General features: G+C 51.1%; 1 protein-coding gene across 1 annotated transcript in view; it reads left to right on the plus strand.

Annotated features, from left to right (window-relative positions):
• The window catches only part of Kndc1 (kinase non-catalytic C-lobe domain containing 1), a 47,713-nt gene that overhangs the window by 10,525 nt on the left and 14,414 nt on the right, over positions 1-22,774 (plus strand). Inside the window, exons 4-20 of the mRNA XM_075972670.1 lie at positions 2,126-2,272; positions 2,665-2,782; positions 4,137-4,867; positions 8,312-8,426; positions 9,120-9,191; positions 9,292-9,353; positions 14,439-14,597; positions 15,065-15,142; positions 15,701-15,794; positions 16,396-16,513; positions 16,590-17,176; positions 17,460-17,604; positions 18,256-18,341; positions 19,382-19,791; positions 21,609-21,702; positions 21,787-21,884; positions 22,096-22,316. Of these exons, the coding sequence (XP_075828785.1) occupies positions 2,126-2,272; positions 2,665-2,782; positions 4,137-4,867; positions 8,312-8,426; positions 9,120-9,191; positions 9,292-9,353; positions 14,439-14,597; positions 15,065-15,142; positions 15,701-15,794; positions 16,396-16,513; positions 16,590-17,176; positions 17,460-17,604; positions 18,256-18,341; positions 19,382-19,791; positions 21,609-21,702; positions 21,787-21,884; positions 22,096-22,316 (3,335 nt within the window). The remainder of the gene's footprint in view (positions 1-2,125; positions 2,273-2,664; positions 2,783-4,136; positions 4,868-8,311; positions 8,427-9,119; positions 9,192-9,291; positions 9,354-14,438; positions 14,598-15,064; positions 15,143-15,700; positions 15,795-16,395; positions 16,514-16,589; positions 17,177-17,459; positions 17,605-18,255; positions 18,342-19,381; positions 19,792-21,608; positions 21,703-21,786; positions 21,885-22,095; positions 22,317-22,774) is intronic.

A 22,774-nucleotide genomic window follows, 5' to 3' on the forward strand; every position in this document is an offset into this window, starting at 1 on the left:
ATGGCCAGCGACTCCCTTATGCTCTAGGCACAGAACCTCGGTCCTTTCTACCCAACCCTGATTATGGAGAGACTCTGCATGTCCTGGGAAGTGTTCCATGTCCACTCTGGGACATATGGCCCTAGCATGAGTCAAGATGCCCTGGGTCTCTGTTGTGCCCCAGATTAACTTTGCTCTGGAGCCCTTTGCGGGGGACTGCCAGAAGCCCTAAGCAGTTAGGTGATGCAAACAGTGACAGAAACACAGCCTAAGTGTGTGTCCTAGACACTCTGGCTCAGGTACACCCACTCTGGAACCTTCTAGCACCAGCTCATCTCTGTGCTGTTCCTCTCTGGCTCTGCAGAGCCTGCCACTATAGACCCACGCTGCACAGTCAGCCTTCTGTCTCCAGAATGGCCTCACTTTGGACAGAGGTTTCCCATTGTGGCCAGGCTGACCACCTGCTCACCCCTGTTACTTGCTGTTCCACAACAATAGCTCTGCTCCACCGTCCATGTTGTTATCCTTCCAGACCCAGACCCTACTCCCTTCTCCTCCTGACCTGGATCTTTTCTCACTACAGAACGGTTCCTCTCACTCCTCTCCATGTTCTCCCCACAGAGGACAGACAGCAGGAGGTATCCTCTGAGCCTCAGTGCCCCCGCTTATCCAGGTATCCACCCTGGACCCTCCGTGTTCCAAGCACCATCTAACCACCCCTTCGGATTCTCTCTTCTTCTGCTGAGACCATCTCCCCAATTCATGTTCTAGAATTTCCCAGGCTTGTTGTGGCCAGTCTTCTCAGAACTGAGTATGGCCAGCCCCCTTATCCAAAACCCCTTCAGGCTGCCTAGCTTCCAAAAGTTAACAATCCCCCAGTCTCTGCACTGTCCCCTCCTCCAAAGGCACAGGCCATTTTCTTGCCTTTGTCACTCTGATGGGCTCCTGTGGTACCAGCCAGGAGGGCTCAGTCCTGTCACCCGCCATTTGCTTGAGACCGCAGTCCACACAGAGGACCATGATGAAGATGAGAGACTATGAGTCAGGGACCTGTGAGCCAAGCTGAGATGAAATCAAGGGGTTGGAGGCCTCTGCGAGCGGGTAGACTTCAGGCTACAGACTGCAGGATGAGTTCCAGGGGAACAAGGAGCCGGGGAGATGGCAGGGTAGTGAGTGAATACTACCTCTTAAAGATAAGGATGCTGATACTCACTGCACAGGAGAGGCAGGCCTACAGTCCCCTCTCCTCACCCATATTCCCCTCACAGAACGTAACGGGGTTATGGGGTTATCAGGGCTGGAAAGGCAGTGTGGTCAGGGCAGTTAGGATCCCAGCACCGGCTAAGAGTGCAGAGGACAATGACCCTGAGCAGAGTGCACACAGCAGGGGCTGCATCCAGAGCAGGTGCACACAGCAGGGGCTGCATCCCGAGCAGGTGCACACAGGACTTGGGCCTGAAAGAACAAAAGACTTCCGATGTATGAAACCAGCACACAGCCCAAAGTAAATGGATTCCTTTGTATCGATAGCTTCAAGGTAGAAATGTAACTTCAGTGCGCCATTTATAATAGTAACAAAACCTACAGGAATCCAGTCATTATGACAGCAGGATTTTTAAGAAATAGGAAAACCAGGTAAGTCAACACAATGAGCACACATTGAGACATTTTATCGTCCCCTTAAATATAGATGGTTATTTGTGAATTAAAAGTTTAAAAATAAATAAGAGTCTGACTACATAATCATGATTTCCTTTTGTAAGCGGACTGAAAGGGAAGCTAGTCTTTCTGGAATAACATTGACTTCTCTGCATGCACACGCGCCTGTGCACACACACACACCTACCTATGGGGGCCTTCCACACACCTGGTATCCCAGCTTTGTACAGAGCCCTCCCTCACTCTCCTGAGCACACACCAGACAATGCCAACTTTCAAACCAAAAGGAAACTCTTTTTTTCTCCTGCTCACTTGCTGTTTGTGAAGAACGCCTAAGGCAAAATAGGTAGCTGGGGAAAACAGGATTTCTATGCCTTGGGCAGCAGGCCCAGGGAGCATACCAACCATAGGAATGGCAGACTTGCTGGTCTTGGCAGGGGAAAGCAGTCTCTTGCAGGGCAGGTACTAACACTCCTTGGTACCACAGGCTCACATTTACTCCCTGGGGGCCACACTGAAGGCTGCCTTGGAGTTTGTGGCAGAACCAGAGCTAGAGCCCAGGCTGAGCCCAGACCTGGAGGGACTGCTGAGCCAGATGCAGGCAGAAGACCCCAGGGACCGGCCAGACTTGGAGGTAAGCTCCCAGCTGGACATGCAAGCTGCACACATACACACACACACACACACACACACACACACACACACAGCCCAGACCCTGCAACCTCAGCCAGGTTTCTTGGCTAGTCTCTGGAGGCAATGCAGCAATGCCTTGTGTTGAAATAGAACCTGGTTTTTGCTATACATTTTCTACTAAAGACTATCAGGGACGAAACAGAATCTTCTTTTTCTGCCAGGATGTATGCCTTGCTTTTTTTTTTATTTAATGCACCAGAAAGTGCATGTGGAAACAGGTGATCTGATCTGGGGGTGATGGGTGCCATCCCAGAGCTGTGCGGTTGGGTGGGTCTTAGGAGGATAGGCCTCCTTGTTGAGCTGCACACCTGAGAGGCACCCTGGTACCTGCAGAGCATCATAGCACTGTGCGAGGAGAAAATGCAGCCTGCATCCTCATGCCGCCTGTGTCGCAGTCTCTCAGCCATCGGAAGAAGGGTGCTCTCCATCGAGTCCTTCGGAGCATTCCAGGGTAAGCGCTACTACCTACACATCTATGCCTACACATGCATACATATACATTCATACATGTGCACATGGATGCGTATACCCCTCCACAACCACCCACAGAAGTAAGCACGCACTATGCACATATAGAAACATGCACCTTTACTCATGTTCACATACACCATATAAATACCACACTCACAGTCGCACACGTGTTCAAATCCAGCACATGTGTATCCCATGCAAACACGCTCACATGTTTATACCACTGCACATATAAATTCACAAATGCCTGTTGATACTGCACACTCCAGTGTAAGTGTGCACACTGGTCTGCACATTCCCTTGCACACCACATACATGTACACACGTACAATCTGGGCACACACTGGCATTTTCAAACTCGGGCTTAGTGACTCCAGCCAGCCTTGTCGGATGCATTACCTCTCTACATGCAAATGTGTTGCGGTTCGTCTGGAACTCATAGTCTCGGGATCATGCTGGCCTCCACCACCACCCAGAGCCTCAGAGTGGCTGGAGGGTCCTCCCTGACAAGCACGCAGCAGTGTTTGTAATGCTGCAGCCCTAGTGGCTGCCAGTGTCACCCCAGCAACAGTAGAGAGGGTAACTTCTGAGTGCAAAGCCATAGACAAAAGATTGAGTAAAACAGGCAGCAGAGTCTCTGTGCCATGTATGCAGCTTTGTGCCACGGGGTGTGTGTGTGTGTGTGTGTGTGTGTGTGTACAAGGCTATGTGCCATAGCATGTGTGCCAGACCGTGCTACATGTCCTGTGTGTAGAAGACTGTGTGCCCTATGCCTGCCACCAGACTTCATTTCTCCTTTGAGGGAGTGGTTGTTGTAATCACAATAGAAAAATGAGGAGCTTTGGGATACAGTAATTAGACAGCAAGAGCTGATCCCCTGGGAAGCTCAGTCAAGAGGGAGACCCGGAAGCCTCCATTCAGAGACTGTAACTGGCTGAGCCGTGTGAGTCTAGATACTGGGGACCTCTGGTGCCTATGCTGAGGGGAGGAGTGGGAATCTGGAGTACAGGACTTTGGGGAGGGGTCTGTGGTAATGAGTAGGACAGGGTCAGGGGTGGCTTTCAGGGTACCACCCTAGCACAGGCTCCTGATCCAAGCTTCCCTGTAGGACAGGGTCAGGGGTGGCTCTCAGGATACCACCCTAGCACAGGCTCCTGATCCAAGCTTCCCTGTAGGACAGGGTCAGGGGTGGCTCTCAGGATACCACCCTAGCACAGGCTCCTGATCCAAGCTTCCCTGTAGGACAGGGTCAGGGGTGGCTCTCAGGATACCACCCTAGCACAGGCTCCTGATCCAAGCTTCCCTGCAGTAACCATATCCTGCCTTCTGTTCAGACCTCAGCGAGAACACATGGAGGGGAAGACCTGCTCCAAGAAATGTGGGGCCCAAGAAGATGCCAGGAGACCTCAGCACTGATCCAGAGGCACTGTCCTCATCAAGGGGCCTCCAGCCTCCAGCCTCCAGAGAGGAGGAGGTCTGCCAGGGTCCCAGAGCTCCCTCCCCCAAACCACTGCTGTCGGCCCCCATGAGAAATGGTGAAAGCCCAGGACAAGAAGGGCTGGCCAACCTTGTCCTGGATGCGAGGTGCCCCCTGGGTGAGCTGGACAAAGACATCCTCAGGCGAAGCCGGCTGAAAAAGGCTCAGACATTTCCCAGGCTACCGCAAGAAAGCCTAGAGGCCAGCACCCTCTGCCTGTCACTGACCAGCTCAAGAAACCAGCTGACCGTATCTGAGTTCTTTTCCCCAGACCCCAGAAAGCTCTTCCTGGAGGGGAAAAATGGCCTTTCTGGCTTTAAGGCACAGTCTAAAAGCAGACTGTGGCCAGAGCAGGAGGACCCTGGAGTCCAGCTGGAGAAGGCACCAAGTGCAGGCCGCAATCCGCACAGGAGTCCGGGGGCCTCGGGGCAGTTGGAGGCTTCGTCTCCTAGCCGGGGACCTGTAGAGTACAAACCTTTGCCCTGCCATGTAGACCCTGGAGACTCAGACCATGAAAACCAAACATCTAGGAGTGAAGAGGAGACTCCAGAAGGATCCGGACAGCTGGAAATTGCAGCCACAGAACAGGTACGTGGAGTAGGAGGGGCCAAAGGCTGCTTGTCCTTAGCCTGGACGTGCAGCTCACAAAGGACCTGCCCCACCCTGCCTTCGCTCCTGGCTAATAATTAAGAGTGTCTTTTGGATTACCTTTCTTTTTTTAAGATTTATCTTTTTAAGATTGATTTATTCTGTATAGTGTTCTCCCTGCATGTATGCTTGCAGTCCAGAAGAGGGCACCAGATCTCACTGTAGACGGTTGTGAGCCACCATGTGGTTGCTGGGAATTGAACTTAGGAACTCTGGAAGAGCAGACAATACTCTTAACCCCTGCGCCATCTCTCCAACCCCAGATTCCCTATTTTTGTAGAGAACTTTACATGCAAAGTGGGGGAAGGGCTGGATGTCACCCCAGGCATGGATCTCCAGGCCTTTCTAGATGTACAAGTTCACCTCAGGACACCCTAGAAAGAACCAACTTCCTCAGCCCGGGTCCACCCATGTATAGGTACATCCCCATGGTTCATTACCTTCCACAATAGAAGTAGACAGCATCTAGTAATGCTGCTTCAAGGGCCCAATCACTTCCCAAGCCTTTACCTCAGACTAGGTCCCTTGAGCTTCATATCCACAGCGGCATGATTCTAGTGTGTGGGTCTGCAGGTGCGACACAGACCACAGCACTGAATGTTTTCCCCCTTGGTTTTTCTTGTTTGTTTGTTTTCCAAGACAGGGTTTCTCTGTAGCTTTGGAACCTGTCCTGGAACTAGCTCTTATTGTAAACTAGACTGACCTCGAGCTCACAGAAATCCGCCTGCCTCTGCCTCCCAAGTACTGGGATTAGACATGCCACCACCACCCAGCTATCCCCCCCACTTGGTTTTTTAATGTGTTCCTCAAACCCTTGTATCCTCATGTGTTTCTCAGAGTGAGGACACCTGAACCAGTGGCCCGGCATACATTTTTGTCTACCTAGAACCATCAGCCCTATTTTCCACCAGGCCTTGTTGCCCCAAAGGAGAGGAGTATGTGAGGCAGGTGACTCTGTGGGTGTATATTACAGTTGTACACTGTTAAGAACTTGAAGAATCCCTATGGGTAGTGTGGTTACTTAAAGAGATGTCTGGTGTAGGGTCGGTGATGCAGATGATCGGTGCTGTCTGGGCCTGTGATGCTCACATATGCTCAGTCACCAGCATTTCTCCACAGGGCACAGCCACCCGACCACACCATCCATCTTCTACATAGGCCTGGGTAGCTGGGTGGCCTGTGGTGGAGAATGCACTGCCAAGGGGAAGAGTTGAGGTCTCTAGCTCAGAAGATAACAGAATAGACCAGTAAGCCTGGCTTTCACCTTAACCATCTGGTCAACCTGCCTCAGACAGAGTATACCCAGAACCCTCTAAATCTCAGGCTCCCACATAGGGATCCCCAGAGCTGGGAGCTCTCACCTCAGCTTCAAGGCTCATTGCTCCCACCCCAGGATAAAGGGCACCACCAAAAGCAGAACAGATGAGCTGGTAAGTGGAGAACCACAGGATTGAATTGTCTAATGTATCAACCCTTCCTGTGCCCAGAGCCAGTGGATAGCACCTCAGGTGAAGGTGGTGGCTTCTGAAAGCTTCTGCTAACATGTATACTTCTGTGGTGACCTCCTTCCCAGACCTCCGGGTAGCCTCTCCAGGCAGGAGCTATCTTCTAGGCCCCATTATTTCTTTCACTTGAAGATGTGTTAAAATAGGCACAAACACAAAATTTACTATCTCAACCACCTCTAAGTGCATGGCCCAGTGTATTAAAGACATTCACATCTGTCTCCAGAGCAGCCTTTCTCATCCTGGGGGTTATGACCCATTTTGGGGGAGGTCAAAGGACCCTTTCATAGGCGTCTCCTAAGACCATTGGAAAACACAGATGTTTACATTACAATTCATAACAGTAGCAAAATTACAATTACGAAGTAACAATGAAAATAATTTTATGGTTGGGGGTCACCACAACATGAGAAACTGCATTAAAGGGTCACAGCATTAGGAAGACTGAGAACCACTGCTCCAGAGGTTTTCCATTTTCTACAGCTGAGCTCTGCCTCCCACGAACACTGACTCCCCTCCATCCCTCTGCATAGCCTGATAGCCTTCTATAATCATACAAATAGGACCTTGTGTGTGAAATTCAACAGCTTCTGTTCTGTTGTCTAGCTTGTTTCCTCAAGATCCACCAATAATCAACACAGTGGGATTTTTCCTCCTCTTTTTTCTTCTTGTCTCATGGCGCCCAAACAGTACTGGAACTCACTATGGAGCCAAGAATGGGCTTGGGTTCTTGGTCCTCCTGACTCCATTTCTCAAATGCTGGGATTACAGGTGCCACGCCCAGCTCCTGAACGTTTTATTGACCTGGGCCAGGCCCTTAGAAATAGTTAAAACACTAAGTTTTATGCTATGTATTTTAATACACACTCACACACACACAACACACTCACATACACATATACACAGGGAAGTGAATATCTTCCTTTTAAAGCTTGAGCAATACTATACAATATTCTGTCCCATGGATGGACCACATTTCTTCTCTCTTATTTTTAAACGTTATTTCAATTTTTTTCTTTTTGGATTTTCGAGACAGGGTTTCTCTGTAGCTTTTTGGTGCCTGTCCTGGAACTAGCTCTTGTAGACCAGGCTGGCCTCGAACTCACAGAGATCCGCCTGCCTCTGCCTCCCGAGTGCTGGGATTAAAGGCGTGCACCACCACCACCCGGCTTTAATTTATGTGTACTGAGGTTTTGCCTTTATGTATGACTGTGAGCTGCTGTGTAGGTGCTGGGACTTGGAAGATCCTCTACAAGAGCATCAAATGACCTTAACCACGGAGCCATCTCTCCAGTCCCTGGACCACATTTCTTTTTTTTTTTCTTTGCTTTTTCGAGACAGGGTTTCTCTGTGGTTTTGGAGCCTGTCCTGGAACTAGCTCTTGTAGACCAGGCTGGTCTCGAACTCACAGAGATCCGCCTGCCTCTGCCTCCCAAGTTCTGGGATTAAAGGCATGCGCCACCACCACCCGGCTGGACCACATTTCTTTATCCATTCATCCATCCGTGGATGTTTGAGCTTCTTCCCCTTTTTGGATCTCGTGAATGGTGCTGCCTTGAACCTGGGCAGACAACTGTCCACCGCAGTTTCCTTTCAGGTAACCTAAAAGTGGAATTGTTGGACCTTAGGGTGATTCCCTGTACTTTCTCTAAGAACTGCCATCTTTTCCCATGGCAGCTGTACCACTTCATGGGTGAGGACTCCAGTTTCTGCATGCACTCACCCACACCAGTTTTGAATCTGGAGCCCTTTTCCAGCCCCTTGCACAGGGGAGGCTGCATGTGGAAACCGAGTCACTATTCACCTGTCACCCTCCATGGAAACCCTGCCTTGGCACCAAGTGGACTGAGTGTTCTTACGTGACCCGTCTCTTCCACAGAGCCTCTCCCTGCAGGACCTTCTGTCTAAGCTAGGCCGGCCCTTCCGAGAGTACGAGCTGTGGGCCCTGTGCCTCTCCTGCCTTAGGACTCTGCAGACACACATGGAGCACCCAGGTGATGCTCTGCCTGAGCCCTGGACCCGAAAGCTGGGGAGGGAGAGGGGAGTAGCAAAGTCAATGCTGTGTGCCAGAGACAATGATTCGGTTTGCTCCAGCAACACACCCTAGGAGAAGCATCTGGGTCTTGGCACAAATAGGAACAGTAGAGACAATTGTCTAAAATGTGGTTCTAAAGCCAATGACCTCCCTCCCCCGCCCCCAGGAGTGAGGGAAGGGCTCAAGATGTTACCCTAGTTTGTGACCCTGCATGTTCATCCCTGCTGAACAGACAGATAAATGGACAGACAGTCCATCTGTGCTCTCAAGGTGCCATGGGCAGCAATGGAGGTCCTGAGGGGACCAAGTTGCCATCCTCAGAGAAATACTCTCCAGGGACAATCTGCTGTTAAGCTGCCTCTCAACCATGAGTCTGGGGAATTTGAAAAGCCCAACCTTCCTCACCCAGCCATTCCCAAGGGCAGAGCAGTGTGGGCCTTGTCCCCACCCACCCTCCTGTTTATTCTTAATGATGAGGGTGATATGCCCCAATAGTGTTCCCAGGAAACTCTAGCCTGTTAGGATGAAAGGCCCTCCGGTACCTGTCAAATCTTGACAGGTCTCTCTGGGCTCTCTCTGTGTCCTGGAGGCCCCTGATGCTGGTGAGGGAGCTGCCCACATGCAGCTGCATCCTTAATCTGCTCTGTTGCAGCTCACCTGTGCCTGGACAACGTGTTGGTGACTGAGGACGGAACAGTGCTCTTCGGACCACCCCCTGCCAATGGTACACACGGGCCACTCTCGGGGGAGTGGGAGTCGGGGGTGGAGGACCAGAGCTGTCTGCTAAAGTGGGAAGAAAAACCAAACTGTGGTTGCACTTCTAGGTTCCTACAACTCACTCTTCCTGGCTCCAGAGGTGTCTGAAGAGAAACTGGTGACGGAGAAGGTAAGCGCATCACCTCTCGCGCCATCCACGCCCTCTGCCCAGTCGGTCTCGGTGCCTGATGATGAGAGCACAGTCAAACGCGACAACCCACCCAACTTGCATGTGGGGCTGCTGGGGCGACGTTCACAGCAGTCCTCCGAAAGTTAATGCTATGCCTTGGAACCTTGGGCGGGAGACACGCCTATCCCGCGGGCCTAGACTCCGCCACCATTAACAGGCTAATAGGCTTTTTACAAACATTTTTTTAAAGAAATTAGCTAAATTACACTCAGAACTTGGTGCAAACCACCACCCTGGGGACCAGGCTAGCTGAACCTGGCTTAGGCTCACCTGGTACTGGGCAGGGCAGGGGCCAGGTTGCTTGAGGGGAGAGGGAGGGACAATGTAGAGGGCGGGGCCTTGAGGGGCAAGGCAGAAACGTTGTGGGCGGAAGTAGGGAGGGATCAGGGTGACACCAAAGAGGGCAGAGCAAGCCCAGTGGCTTTTCATGCTCACGTGCTGGAGCCGCTGCTAGAGAAATGGCCCCTGGGAAACTCCGCAGAGGCAAACAGAGCCTCCCCGAGGCCAGGCTTCCTAGCCAGAGGGCCAGGAAAAAGCAAGGTGACTTCAGACGCCCTGCCGGTGCCTGCTGCTTATGCAATGCACACGGGGCCCATGGGCCAGCTGAGACCGAGAGCTTGGAGGTACACTGGCCTTGGCTGCTGATGCTGAGGATCCACCCACGGCAGCTGCGGGGGAGTTAGAACCATAGATGTTTGGACAAGAAAAAAACACGAGACCAAAAGTTGAACCTGCCTGAGGAGCTTGTCCTAGAAAATGGAACATTCGTGTCATCAGAATTCTGGAAGGAAAGAAAACGGTGGGTGAGGCAGAAGAGTAAGCAAGTGATGAATGAAAAAATATTCAATTATAGCAATATACATTCAAGAAATGGGAAAGAAAAGGGGGATAAACCTAAAGAAACCAACACCAAGTTATAGTAAAACCTCTGAAAGCTGAACTCAAAAGAGAAAAGAGAAACAGTTTATCTATGTATAGGGGAAACAGTTCAAATGGCAGTGAGTTCCTTCTGGATGAGCTTTCACCTAGAATCTTCTGCAAGCACATTTGTGTCAAAATTCTCTCCCGTGACTGGAGTGAGATGGTTCAGTGGTTAAGAGCACTGGCTGCTCTTCCAGAGGACCTGGGTTCAGTTCCAGCACCCACGTGGCAGCTCATAACTGTCTGTAACTCCAGTTCCAGGGGATCTGATACCTTCACACCTAAAATAAAAGAGATTATTTGAAAAAAAAAAGAAAAAGAAAGAAAGCAAAGAGCCTGTTAGGGAAAAAAAGAACTAAAAATGGATCATAGGCAGTCACAGTGCTGTGCTTCTAAGCAGCAACGCTGGGCTGGCAAGATGGTTCTGTAGGTAAAGCACTTGCTGAGCAAGCCTAACAGTCCAAGTTCAAGCCCCTGAATCCAGGGATTCTGTGGTGGCTCAGAGGTTCAGAGTGTACACTGCTCTTGCGGATGACCAGAGATTTATTCCCAGCAGCCACAGCAGGTGGCTCCTGTAACTCCATCTGGTGACCTCTTGTGACTTCTTTAGGCACTGCACTTATGTAGGCAAATGCCACACACACACACACACAATTCTAAAATAAAAGCATAAAAACTTTAGTTGAAGAAATAAGACTATAGATGGGGTTGTTTATGTAGAATCCAAAGAATCTACCATACAAACAAACAACCATCCTAAAACTTAGAAGTGAGTTCTGCAAGGTCACAGAATATAAGATAAACATTCAAACATAGTTATGGAGGGTAGAGAGATGGCTTAGCAGTTAAGAGCGCTGGCCGGCCTTGCAAAGGACCCAGGTTTAATTACCAGCACTTGAATGGCAGCTCACAACCACGTGACTCCAGTTCGAGGGGATTCAGTGCCCTCTTCTGGCCTCAGAAGGCATCAGACATTCATGTGGTATACATACATACATGCAGGTAAAACACTCATACACATAAATATTTTAAATGTCAAAAGAAAGCTTCATTTAAGGAAAACTTCGGTAAACACTGAACTAGCAGTTTTCCAGTCACGTGGCTTCAGTTGGCTGTGGATTTGCTCTTGGGCTGTCTGTACCCTGACTGTCTGGAATATGGCAGTTGGGCATTGGTGAATCCGTGGAAGCTAGAGGTTGGCCGTGTAAGAATATTTGGATCAGGGGAATTACAAATGCACACATTGTAGCTCAGCTACTATTTTGTTTATCAGCCAGACTATTATGGTTTGAATATGAACTGTCCCCCACAGGCTGGTGTGTTAAAACAACTTGTCCCCAGGCGGTGCTGTAAGAGGTCCTGGAAGCTTTCAGGGGGGAGTCTAGCTGGGGGAAGTAAGTCCTCACTGGTGACACGTCCTGGGGCTGTACCACGCTCTGCCCCACCCATACTTTTTCCTGGCCACTGTAATAGGACTGTTTTGCCCCACATTATCCCCCTTCCATGGCAGACTAACACTTCCTTTAAATTATGTATTTCAAGTTGGGCAGTGGTGACACACACCTTTAATCCCAGCATTCAGGAGGCAGAGGCAGGCAGATCTCTGTAAGTTCAAGGCCAGCCTGCTCTACAAGAGCTAGTTCCAGGACAGGCTCCAAAGCTACACAGAGAAACCCTGTCTCGAAAAACAAACAAATAAAAACAAAGTTGTGTTTACCAAGTACTTATTTTATCATTGTAATTTTAAAAAACAAAAAGCAAAACAAAAAACTGGCGCAGGCTGGGGGGATGCCTCAGGTTAAGCACACAGACTGCTCTTCTAGAGACCTGTGTTCAATTCCCAGCATCCACATGGCAGCTCACAACCATCTATAACCCTAGTCCCAGGAGATCTGACATCTGCTGGCCTCTGAGAGCATTGCACTCTCACAGTGCACAGGCAAAACCAACAAAACCCGTACGCATAAAAATTTTAAAGTAAGCAATGTAAACAGCCCTGGTGCCAGAGATCGGGCTGACTGTTCTGACTGCCTGGAAAAGTGGTTCTAAAGCCCTGGGAATTGGTTTGTGGGAATTTGGAAGCACTGAATGAGGCAGACTAGAGAAGCCTCGAAAGCTGTAAGCAGAGCTCAAAGGGCAAAATAAAAGCATAAATACTATGGTTTCTGGTAAAAGTTCAATACAGTAGTGGGACAGAGGTGGTGTGCACCTTTAATCCCAACATTCCGGAGGCAGAGGCTAGCTTGGTCTACAGAGCGAGTTCCAGGACAGCCAGGGCTACTCAGAGAAACCCTGTCTGGAAAAAGTTGGTTTCTTGTTTTTTTAAAAAAGAAAAGAAAAGAAAAAAGGAAGGTGGGGTAGGGGAGAGGAAGGAAGTTAATTTAAAATGCTAATAAAAATGCCACCAGAAAAGGCTGGGCACACATGATTTCAAGTGAAAAGAAGACCTTACTGGGAAATGCACTGGAAGTCGCTTGTGTTTCATTCTGGAAAATCACTTTGGTAAGAGACTAAATTCAAAAGTAGTGGACTAATTACATTTATGGAGGCAGTTTCAAGATACCACATAGTTTAGGTTGTGGCATGATTCTCGCTGAGACTGATTTTCACTAGAATTTACAGTGAGACTTGGGATCAAAAGGTAGAGTGGAATTGCAGTTTGCCCCTAATAGAAGCATCTGGAAAGTTGGGGCCAAGGCAAGAGATTGCTGAACAGACTACAACCATTAAGAAGACAAATACTTTGAGCTGGGACAATGGGGAACATGCCTGGAGGGAACCTCAGGAATGGCCATTGTAAAGGCTTTTATAATACCTCCCCAGTAAAGATAGGAATGTTGTTTCAGGGTGACCTGTTTGCAAAGATGAGCCTGGAAAAATGTTTCCCTGGTACTCCTTTCACTGAGCTCAGCCTTCCAGACTCTCAGACACCCCTACAGCCACGGTCCAAGTGGCTACTGCTCCAGCTGACTGCCCGCCTGGCATCATCCACGAGTGCTGTGGTGTTTTTGTTGTTTTGTTTTGTTTTTGCTGAGAGTGCAGGAGTTATAAGAGCCCTGGAGGCTCAAAGGGAAAACTTCAAAAGAAGCAAGGCCAAGGTGTGTCCCTAACAGGTTAATGCTTGGAGCTAAAACCTAAACTTCAGAGGAAACCTAGGATGTTAGACAAGGACAATGTCCCTTTATCTTGTTTTTCTCAGGTGTTGATCACAGCAGTGATAAAAATGGTAATAAAATCAGGGCTAAAAAATAAAAAGTAATCTTCTACCCAGAGTTTTGGGTTTAGCTGATTACTTTGAAGTTGGGTAGCCCAGGCTGGCTTCAAACTCTCTGAAATCTACCTGCTTCGGCCTCCAAAGTGCCAGGACTAAAGGTGCACGCCTCTCTCCACTGTTAGGCTTTACTCTGCTGTTACTTATCCAGATCAAAGAAGGGGGTGGGGTGGCACACGCTTTTAATCCCAGCACCGGGGACGCAGATCTCTGCGAGTTCAAGGCCAGCCTGGTCTACAGAGCAAGTTCCAGGACAGCCAGGGCTGCACAAACACTGACTCAAAAAAAAAAAAACACTTTTTTTTTGAAGAAAGATCAAAGAAAATCTCCCAGGCACGTGTGAGGAAGCATGCATTTGCCAAAGGCTGCTATTGATGATGCAGTTGAGTAAAAACTGAGGAGAGCACTCGGTATGAGCCATTGGCCGGACAAAGAGAACATCTTAAACCCTGTGCAGTGCACCCCTCCATCAGAGAGGCAGCGGCTGCTCTGTGAGCCCGAGGGCTGTCCACTCAGAGCCAGTTCTTAAGCATGTGGCAGCACACTGTTAATTGGCATGGAGTTCCTGCTGCGCAGGTTCTGGGTGATAGATTAGAAAATGGTTTTCAAACTATTGAGTTTTTGATCTCGCGAGGAAGGAGATGGCAAGCCCTACTGGGGTCTTTTGCAGTGTCTGAAAACCAAACAGAATGGGGGAGGGGACCTAGTGCTGGCACTGAGCAGGCTACCCATCTGAGGGATTGTGCTCAGGAGTGGGGGCCGTCAGGCCTGGTGATCTCCCCTGCTCAAACTGTTACTACCTCTTTCTCCTCCTCTGTCTCCCCACCATCCAGGCATCTGTATACTGTGTGGCTGCAGTTCTCTGGACAGCAGCCAAGTTCAGTGTACCCCGAGACCACAAACTGGCCCTGCCGCGCAGGCTCAAGACCCTCCTTCTGGATATGGCCAGACGCCATGCTTCAGAACGGCCATCTGCAGCCGAGGCCATCAAGGTAACACACTATGGTCAGGCCTACTCAAAAGTCTCAGGGGTTAGGTTGGGGAACAGTGGGGAGTTCATGGCCTCAGCCTGTGATGCTGAAGCTGATAACCAGTTATCTTCAGAATGCTTCTCACCCATGTAGGCAGCATGCAAAGGATTGGCACATCTTGTACATGGTCCTGATCCAGTCCTGCTGTGACCCTCCTTCCCAGTGTCTGCCTCTCAACTCCCCAAAACCAGGCAGCCCATGGCACACCCCCCCCCCAGCCCCTGTTATCTGAGACTCCAGCTCTTCAGTTTTATTTACTATGACAGGAAATCTAGACACCAGGCTGCCCGGGACTAGGATTATGCAGAAAAGTGCCAAGGGTTGCCCTCACAAATGTTCCCTATGGTATCAGGAGAAATGGGGCAGGCGTGACAGAACCAATGCCTGCCCTGCTGGGCTATCCTGCAGGGATGTCGCCTTTATTTCAGGTGTGCAGCAGCTACCTCCTTCAACGAGGCATGGACAGCAGCAAGATTCTGGCCCACCTGCGGGCATCCACCTGCAAGGCAAGACAATGCTTCCCAAAACTCACAAGGACTCCGCCATGCTGTCGCTTGCTCCCACAGGGCCTTGCTTGTCTCTAGCTGCTTTGGAGACTTAGGGGGAATCTAGGGAAGAGATAGTGACTATCCAGGTGCCTTCCCAGCAGCCCCTGCCGAGATGTGATGCCAACCACTGCACAGTGCATGCACTTCTTCAGGAAGACTGCCTCCTCTCTGGTCCCCCCACAACCTTTACATAGGAATCTGTAATCCCCTAACAGGGAGGGGGACTCAGAAGGGGTCCCAAACTGAGGATTACAGGTAGTGGGCAGGAACACTGGGCTCTCTGGCAGGCTTTGCGGGTTGGTTTTCCACCATCTTCACATTCCCTAGAAAGCTACCCAGATTCACTGAAGGAGCCCGATGGCTCCGACTCTGCCTGTGCCAGCTCCCCCATGCCACAGAAACCTCCTTGGACTAGCCTGGAGGCTATGTCTGGTGACTGTAAAGCACACATCTGTACAACACCTCCTCCTCAGCCCCAGTGGACCCCAACTGACCATTTATGACCTTCCACCCCAGGTTCACCCAGAGGAAGAGACCATCGGTCTCCAAAATGCCTTCTCAGTGGTTGAACTGAAACCTGCCATGGAGCCTGCTCCTGAGAGTAGTCCAGGTGGGCCTGCCCAAGTCTTCCCGCTCATTGGCCCCTGTACCCCTTAGCCGTAGCTGACCCCTGTCCTCCATCGTAGTCCTGCCCCGGGTGGACACTTGCAACACATTTCACCCATAAGGCGGGATGGCCAGGTCAGAACGGCTGTCTGCCCTTGGCCTGAGCCTTACCCTCCCTCACTGAGGACTCTGCCACCTGCAGGTGCTCTTCACAGTCAGTCCCAACCTTCCTTCCCCAGTCTTCATCATTTATAAGCCAGTGGATAAAAGACCCCCCCCCCACCTTATAGCAGCATCACAGCCTCCTGGCTATGGCCCTGTTTCCTCACTATAGCTCTTCCCAGGTGTTCTCTCTCTCTCTCTCTCTCTCTCTCTCTCTCTCTCTCTCTCTCTCTCACACACACACACACACACACACACACACACACCCTTAGGCTCCAGGGCTAAGCTTGGCATAGAACTGCCTATGGACATATGAGGTGCCCTGCTGTGAGATTGTACATGTAGGGTCACACAAAGGCCCACTGCTCCTTCTGGCCCCAACTGCCTACTGTCCCCAGGCTTCCCGCAGGTCAGCAGTGATACCAAGCTTGTTGCTGTCTCAGGGCCTGTGCCTAGTCTACCCCACTGCTGCAAAGAAGCCTGCGAGCTGCCAGCGGCCTTCACCTCTGAGGCCACTCACTTTAAGCCCATAGTCCTGGCTCAGGACATGGGTGTTGCCAGGTGAGTGTCCCCATCCCCTGCTAGCAGTGATCCCAGGCACAAGCGGTCCCTCCTGAGGTCTCTTCTCTCTCCACAGAGACCAGTTTGCCTTGTCTTCAGAGCCAAATGAGAAGCCCGAAGATGGAAGCGGTCAGCTGGAAAGGGAGGGACCAGGAAAGCAGGCCTCCCGGGAGCTGGTGGAAGACACTGACTTGAAGATGTCTGACCAGCTGCCACCCGACCCTGCTGGTGACTCAGTGCCCCACAGCTCAGCCAAGAAGTGCTCCTGCCCACACGGCCCCTCTCTGGCCAGCCAACAAAAAGGAACATCAGGAACACCCAGCTCTCCTGTCTCTTCCCTGCCCCTTGAGCACAGGTCAGATGGTCAGGGTTCACTAGGAACCACTCTGCCCTCAGGGTCCACCTCAGCCAACCAAGGCCCTCGACACCCATCTAAGCCACCCAGGGGCAAGGCTGCAGTGAGTCCCGGCAGCCCTAGGGGCCCAGATGGTCATCCTGAGAAGCCTCGGCCAGCAGACCGCAAACTCTGTCCATCCAGTGTGGATACCTCATCACCCCCTAAGATGACAGCCTGCCCTTCACTGCAGGAAGCCATGCGCCTCATCCAGGAGGAATTCGCCTTCGATGGTTACCTGGACAACGGGCTAGAGGCACTGATCATGGGTATGGAAGCCACAGGGGCCTCTCTGTAAGCTCAAGACAAGGGAGAGGTGGAGGGAGGTGGTCCAAAGAACATCAGTTTAGAGGGGACTCAGGGGTCCATGCATCTGTCCTGCTGGAGTCAGTCAGGACAAACAAGGGCAGCTTACAGTTTATATCATGAAGGAAGAGAGCCTTGGGGCCTGTACCCTTCTGATCCCAAAGCCCTGAGACTGCCTCCCAGTGACCCAGTGCAAGGGAACCAGAAAGCCTCCCTATATAACCTGAGCCATCCTTTGCAAACCAGGGGAGTATATTTACGCCTTGAAAGACCTCACCTTTGCCACTTTCTGTGGTGCCATATCTGAGAAGTTCTGTGACCTGTACTGGGATGAGCAGTTGCTGCAGAACCTCTTCAGGGTGGTCAACGGGCCAGCCTCACCCTCTGAGAGGTTAGTACCTGGGCCCAGCCATCCCTGTTCTGGGCAGATGGAGCCACCAAACCCTGTGGGCTCAGTGCCTACAGCCACCCTCATCCACTCTGGCTGCCCCAGGGCAACTCTGTGGTGCTGCATGTGATTGTTGCTGGTGTTCACGGTTGGGGACAGTGGCGGGAAGGGAAGGAGACACTGGTGACCACAAGTTCTACTTTTTAAACAATGAAATTGCCCCAGGCAGCCACGCATGGTGGTATACATTTTTAATTCTAGTACTTGGAAGACAGATGATAGAGCATTGCCATAGTTAGGGGCCAACGTATTGAGTTCCAGGTAAGCCATAGTGAGACCCTGTTTCACAAATATAGATAAGCAAACAAGCAAATGAATAGTCACAGGCAAACATGCTTTCCCCATGCACCCAACCCTATAGCATTTTCACAGCTGAGATTATACCCACCCTCTTCCAAGTGGGGCACTATGGAGCCAGTGCCCGGGGGTTCTGACACCAGGGAGATGACAGGGCCCCATCCTACCAGAGTATGCTCAGGTGACTTTCCATAGTGGACAGGGTCCCATCCTACCAGAGTATGCTCAGGTGAGTTTCCATGGTGCCACTCTGCACACTCATCCAAATGGGGGCCTGACTGATGCTCTTATTCCCAGCACTTCTGAGGAGCCTGGATCCCAGCCAGAACACTCGCCGAGCAGATGCTCACTGTCAAGCAAAAGGCCCTCACTACATGGACTCGGTAAGAGACAAGCCTGCATCATGAGGACAGGCAAGAACTATACTCAGTGGGGTCCCCTGGACAGCTGCAGGAAGACTTCTGTTGTCAAGGACAGCCATGTGCTGGGAGACAGCCAAGCAGCCCGGATCTCAGGGCATGGAATGTCACGGGACAGTTTCCCATGCTTTCCTTAGCCAGCATTGACACTGGCTGTCCACAGCTCCTCTGAAAGTAGAAACCACTTAAATACCAGAGCTGGCCTTCTAGATTGCTAGCTAGAACCAGGTCAACTTACAAACTCAAAGAGCTGGACCAAGGGGTGCACACCTTTAATCCCAGCACTCAGGAGGCAGAGACAGGATGATCTCTGTGACTTCGAGGCCTGCTTGCTCCACAGAGCAAGCTCCAGGACTGTTAGGACTACATAAAGAGACCTTATCTCAAAAAAACAAACAAAAACCTCAATAAGCAGTTTGAGGGAGAGAGGCCCACCAACCATCTGGGGGTCCCTAGGGACCAGTGCAGGGCTGTGATCACCTGGGTGTGTCTACTGGCTAGGATAAGACCCTCGTGGTGACTTCATCCCTAGTTAAGTAAGTCAAGGAGCAGGGTGATCATGTCTCGGGCACGAAGTCTACCTGCTCCCGCATGGCCAAGGAGCCAGCAGGCTGCTAGCACAGAGAGAAGCTTCTGGAGTGGCCAGAGTTCCAAGTACCCTGACAGGTTTGTATATGAAACGTGTGTATAAGTGAGCTAGGTTTGATTTTTAAATACTCTAAAAGTGCACATAGGACCTGAGGGAACATATCTGCTTGGGCTCAGTTCTGGGAGAGGAGAAAGTCCAGGTCCCAGAGAGGTTTGAGACAGCAGGGTGAGTACCTGAGGGAGCTGGGCCTGGCTAACCTGCCCCTTCACAAGCACTGCTGTGTCCCCCACCCCCCGTTCAGTTCCACCTAGCACAGTAGCTGTGGCTAAGGTCCTTCATGAGGGTGTCTGTGTTTCCTCCACAGCTGAGGGTGGTGGTGAGGGTGCGACCCACTGACTGTTATCTTTCTTTCAAGGCAAGGAGAAGCCAGCTACAGCCTGGGGCAGTGGGGGGCCCTGCTCGCCCACAGCACTATCAGATATAGACTCCGACACGCTCTCTCAGGGAAACTTTGAGGTTGGATTTCGGTCCCAGAGGTCAATAAAAGTCACACGAGAGCAACAACCAGAGGCCGAAGTGGATGGGCAGCCAGGCCCGAGCCAGGAGCCAACCAGCAATGCCTCAGACACGGTGACCCGGATGGCCAAATCAGAGGACGGTGGCCCAGCTGTGTCCCCAGGTGCAGCTGATTTCCAGAACTGCAGCCCTGGATGGTCCAGTGCCTTCTACGAAGCTGACTGCTTTGGAGCTGATGTCTACAACTACGTGAAGGACCTGGAGAGGCAGAAGGCCAATGGGCACACAGAACTGGAAGCCCAGAGTCCAGTGAGTCTGGGGCGTCTACCCAGTGCTGGTGGGGAGGGCATCTGTGGCCTTAGGAGCACCACGGGCAAGGAGGCTTCTGCTCAGGCAAGGCTTCCGGGCCACGTAGGCCCAATGACAAGACTCGGAGAACACCCTATCCAGGCTGTGTCTGTTCTGGCTCCCTGTAGCCTGCGTTAGAGGTTCTATACTGTGGGCACATGTTCCCACAGCTAAAAGCAGAGAATGACTTCTTTCCTATTAGCTGAGTCTGTGGCTTCCAGATGACACTACTCAGGGAGGGGTCACTTGGTCTTTGTGAGCGTGATTAAGTGTTGGGTTAAGCCTCCTGCAGATGGGCTGCAGGGGCAGGAATCTCTTCCATATGGGGTCTTGACCCTAGGTGAGAGAAAACACCAGAAGCAGCATGCATGCAGCAAGTTTAAGCTGGACTTGGGGTCAGTGTGGACCAACAAGGGTTTCCCTGACAGACAGCACCAGGAAAGACCTAGCCAATAGGAAGAAAGGAGTCTGGCCAGCATGGGATACAAAAGAACTTTGATAGCTCTAGCATGGACAGGCAGACCCGTTGCTGGGAGGAGGGAGTGTCAGTAGCTTGAGCACGCTATATATATGGCATCTGTGAACTACAGGCATCTCCACACTTCACACAGGCGGCCCCTGCCACCCCAGCATCCTGGCCTGGTTCTAGGCCTTGCTTTTGGCATCCAGGGGAGTGCCGCGGTTCAGTTCATCTTTATCTTCTTTTTGTCTACAATTTCTTGTTACTCTGCTTTCTTCTGATTGTTGTCTTATATGTATATCTGATCAATATTCATCAGCCTTTTCCCAACTAAACCCAGTTGCCTTCCTGCTTAAATTATTTCTCAAGCCACCCCCCCACACACACACACAAGGAACCAACGCTTTTTAAAATTTTATAATAAATTTGGAATCAGATCTGGCCATAGGCAGAAACATACTATATAGCCTGTGTGTCCAAACAGGGAGCAAACATCAGAGCCGAAACTCATTTCCATGAGATACAGAGACATGACAACCACATACCCAAGCCCACTGTCCATAAGGTCATCTGTGTCCCCAGGAGCCTGACAAAGTAAAGGGCCTGGATAGGAGGCTCCCTGTGACCAGAGAAGGAAGGTAGTCTACCCTGAGCCAGGATGAGCCCGGGAGGCTGGAGACATTAGAGGGGTTTGGGGCTACACCAACGGGGCCTGCCTTTACTTACTGAACAAGCCTCTGTCTTAGCCGATGGTCCTTAAGAGCAGGGAAGCCACAGAGAGACTTGACTCTGGCCCTTCTGAGTCAGAGTCTAGAGAACTCTCCAGAAGCAGCCAGGTGGGACCAGCCTGGTGGGTGAGGGGAAGGATACCTCAAAAAACAGACACATCCTAAGACTGGACCATGTCTCAGGAATCATCCCTAGGGGATGATGGGGATCTTCACTGTGCCTCCCCTTTAGGCAGTCAACCCATGGGTACCGGTGGGGTCTGGCATCCTTGAGAGATCATCCGTCAAGCAGTGGCTTCAAGGTGAACCTCTGGAGCCCACTCCTAGTTTTGGTTGTGAGCCTAGCCTTTAATGGCTGAGCCTTGTCTCTCCAGCCCCCCAGAGCCTGCTTCTACGGTGTTCTCTCAATTATTTCATTTGTCTTTCTTATGCCAACCAAATGGCTGCAGCCCCAAGACACACTTGTTCTCCTGTGGCCGCTCAGGCAACTCACCAGGCTACTGTGCCTTCTGTGTCTGCATCTTGTGTAGAAGACAAGTGGTCCCTGAACCCACAGTTGCTCTGGCTTCATGCGCTGTGCTTCCTCTTAGGAGCTGGAGCAGCAGCTCATGATCGAGAAAAGAAACTACAGGAAGACCCTCAAGTTTTACCAGAAACTCTTACAGAAGGAAAAACGGAACAAAGGTAACACTGTACACCAGCTACCTGCTACAAAGGAGGTATGTTGGGGCGCCTGGAAACCACCTGCTGACTCTGCTCTGCCCTCAGGCTCTGAGGTAAGGACCATGTTGTCCAAACTTCGAGGACAGCTAGAAGAAATGAAGTCGAAGGTGCAGTTCCTGGGCCTGGTGAAAAAGTACCTCCAGGCAAGCAGACGTCTGCCCTGCTCACCCCGAGAATGAGTATGGGCCCTCAGATGGGTTTCCTTCCATCGTTCTATGTATCAAAACATGTTAGCCATACACACAGGCCTTGGGTTCAAAGTACTGAGAAGCCCTGACACCCCTAAGTCGGTAGCAAAGTGACCTATAGACACATATCTAGTAGTCAGCCATAATTCACTTCCTTTCCCCACAGGTCATGTATGCAGAGCGCTGGGGGCTGGAGCCCTGTGCTCTGCCGGTGATTGTGAACATCGCAGCGGCCCCCTGTGACACATTAGATTTCAGCCCCCTGGACGAATCCTCTTCCCTCATCTTCTACAACGTCAACAAGCACCCGTGCAGCGGCCGGCAGAAGAAGGCCCGCATCCTGCAGGCTGGCACGCCCCTGGGACTCATGGCCTACCTCTACTCCAGGTGTGTCAGGTGCCCCAGAAGGACCTCCTGACCCTGGGGCACATTTTGAGAACAAAGGAGAGAAAAGCAAGGAAAGCCCTGTCTGGTATGGGTTGTGTAATTATTTAGACTTTGAGGATTATCCAAGTCCCCATAAGACCTCCTCTGGCCCTGATACTGGGTCAGTGTGGGAGCAGCACTGTGGGAGAGCCTAGGGCAGGCTTCAGGTTAACATGTGAAAAAACCAAAAACTCAAACACGATCATCTGCAAGGGCCTCCAAGGTATCGTCTGGATCCAAATCACTAATCAAAATATGCCATAGCGGGCATAGAGCTCTAGCTGTGGTAGTTTTATCTTCTGTCTCTCTGAGCATGCACACGGCTTTGGTGGCAGCTTGAGAGATAAATGTTGCAGTGCCTGCCCCCAAGTTAGGTAGAGTCCTCACATCTATGCACTGGTGCCCAGGGTCGCAGGGCC

This window comes from Microtus pennsylvanicus, chromosome 5 (genome assembly GCF_037038515.1).
Source record: "Microtus pennsylvanicus isolate mMicPen1 chromosome 5, mMicPen1.hap1, whole genome shotgun sequence".
Taxonomy (NCBI): Eukaryota; Metazoa; Chordata; class Mammalia; order Rodentia; family Cricetidae; genus Microtus; species Microtus pennsylvanicus.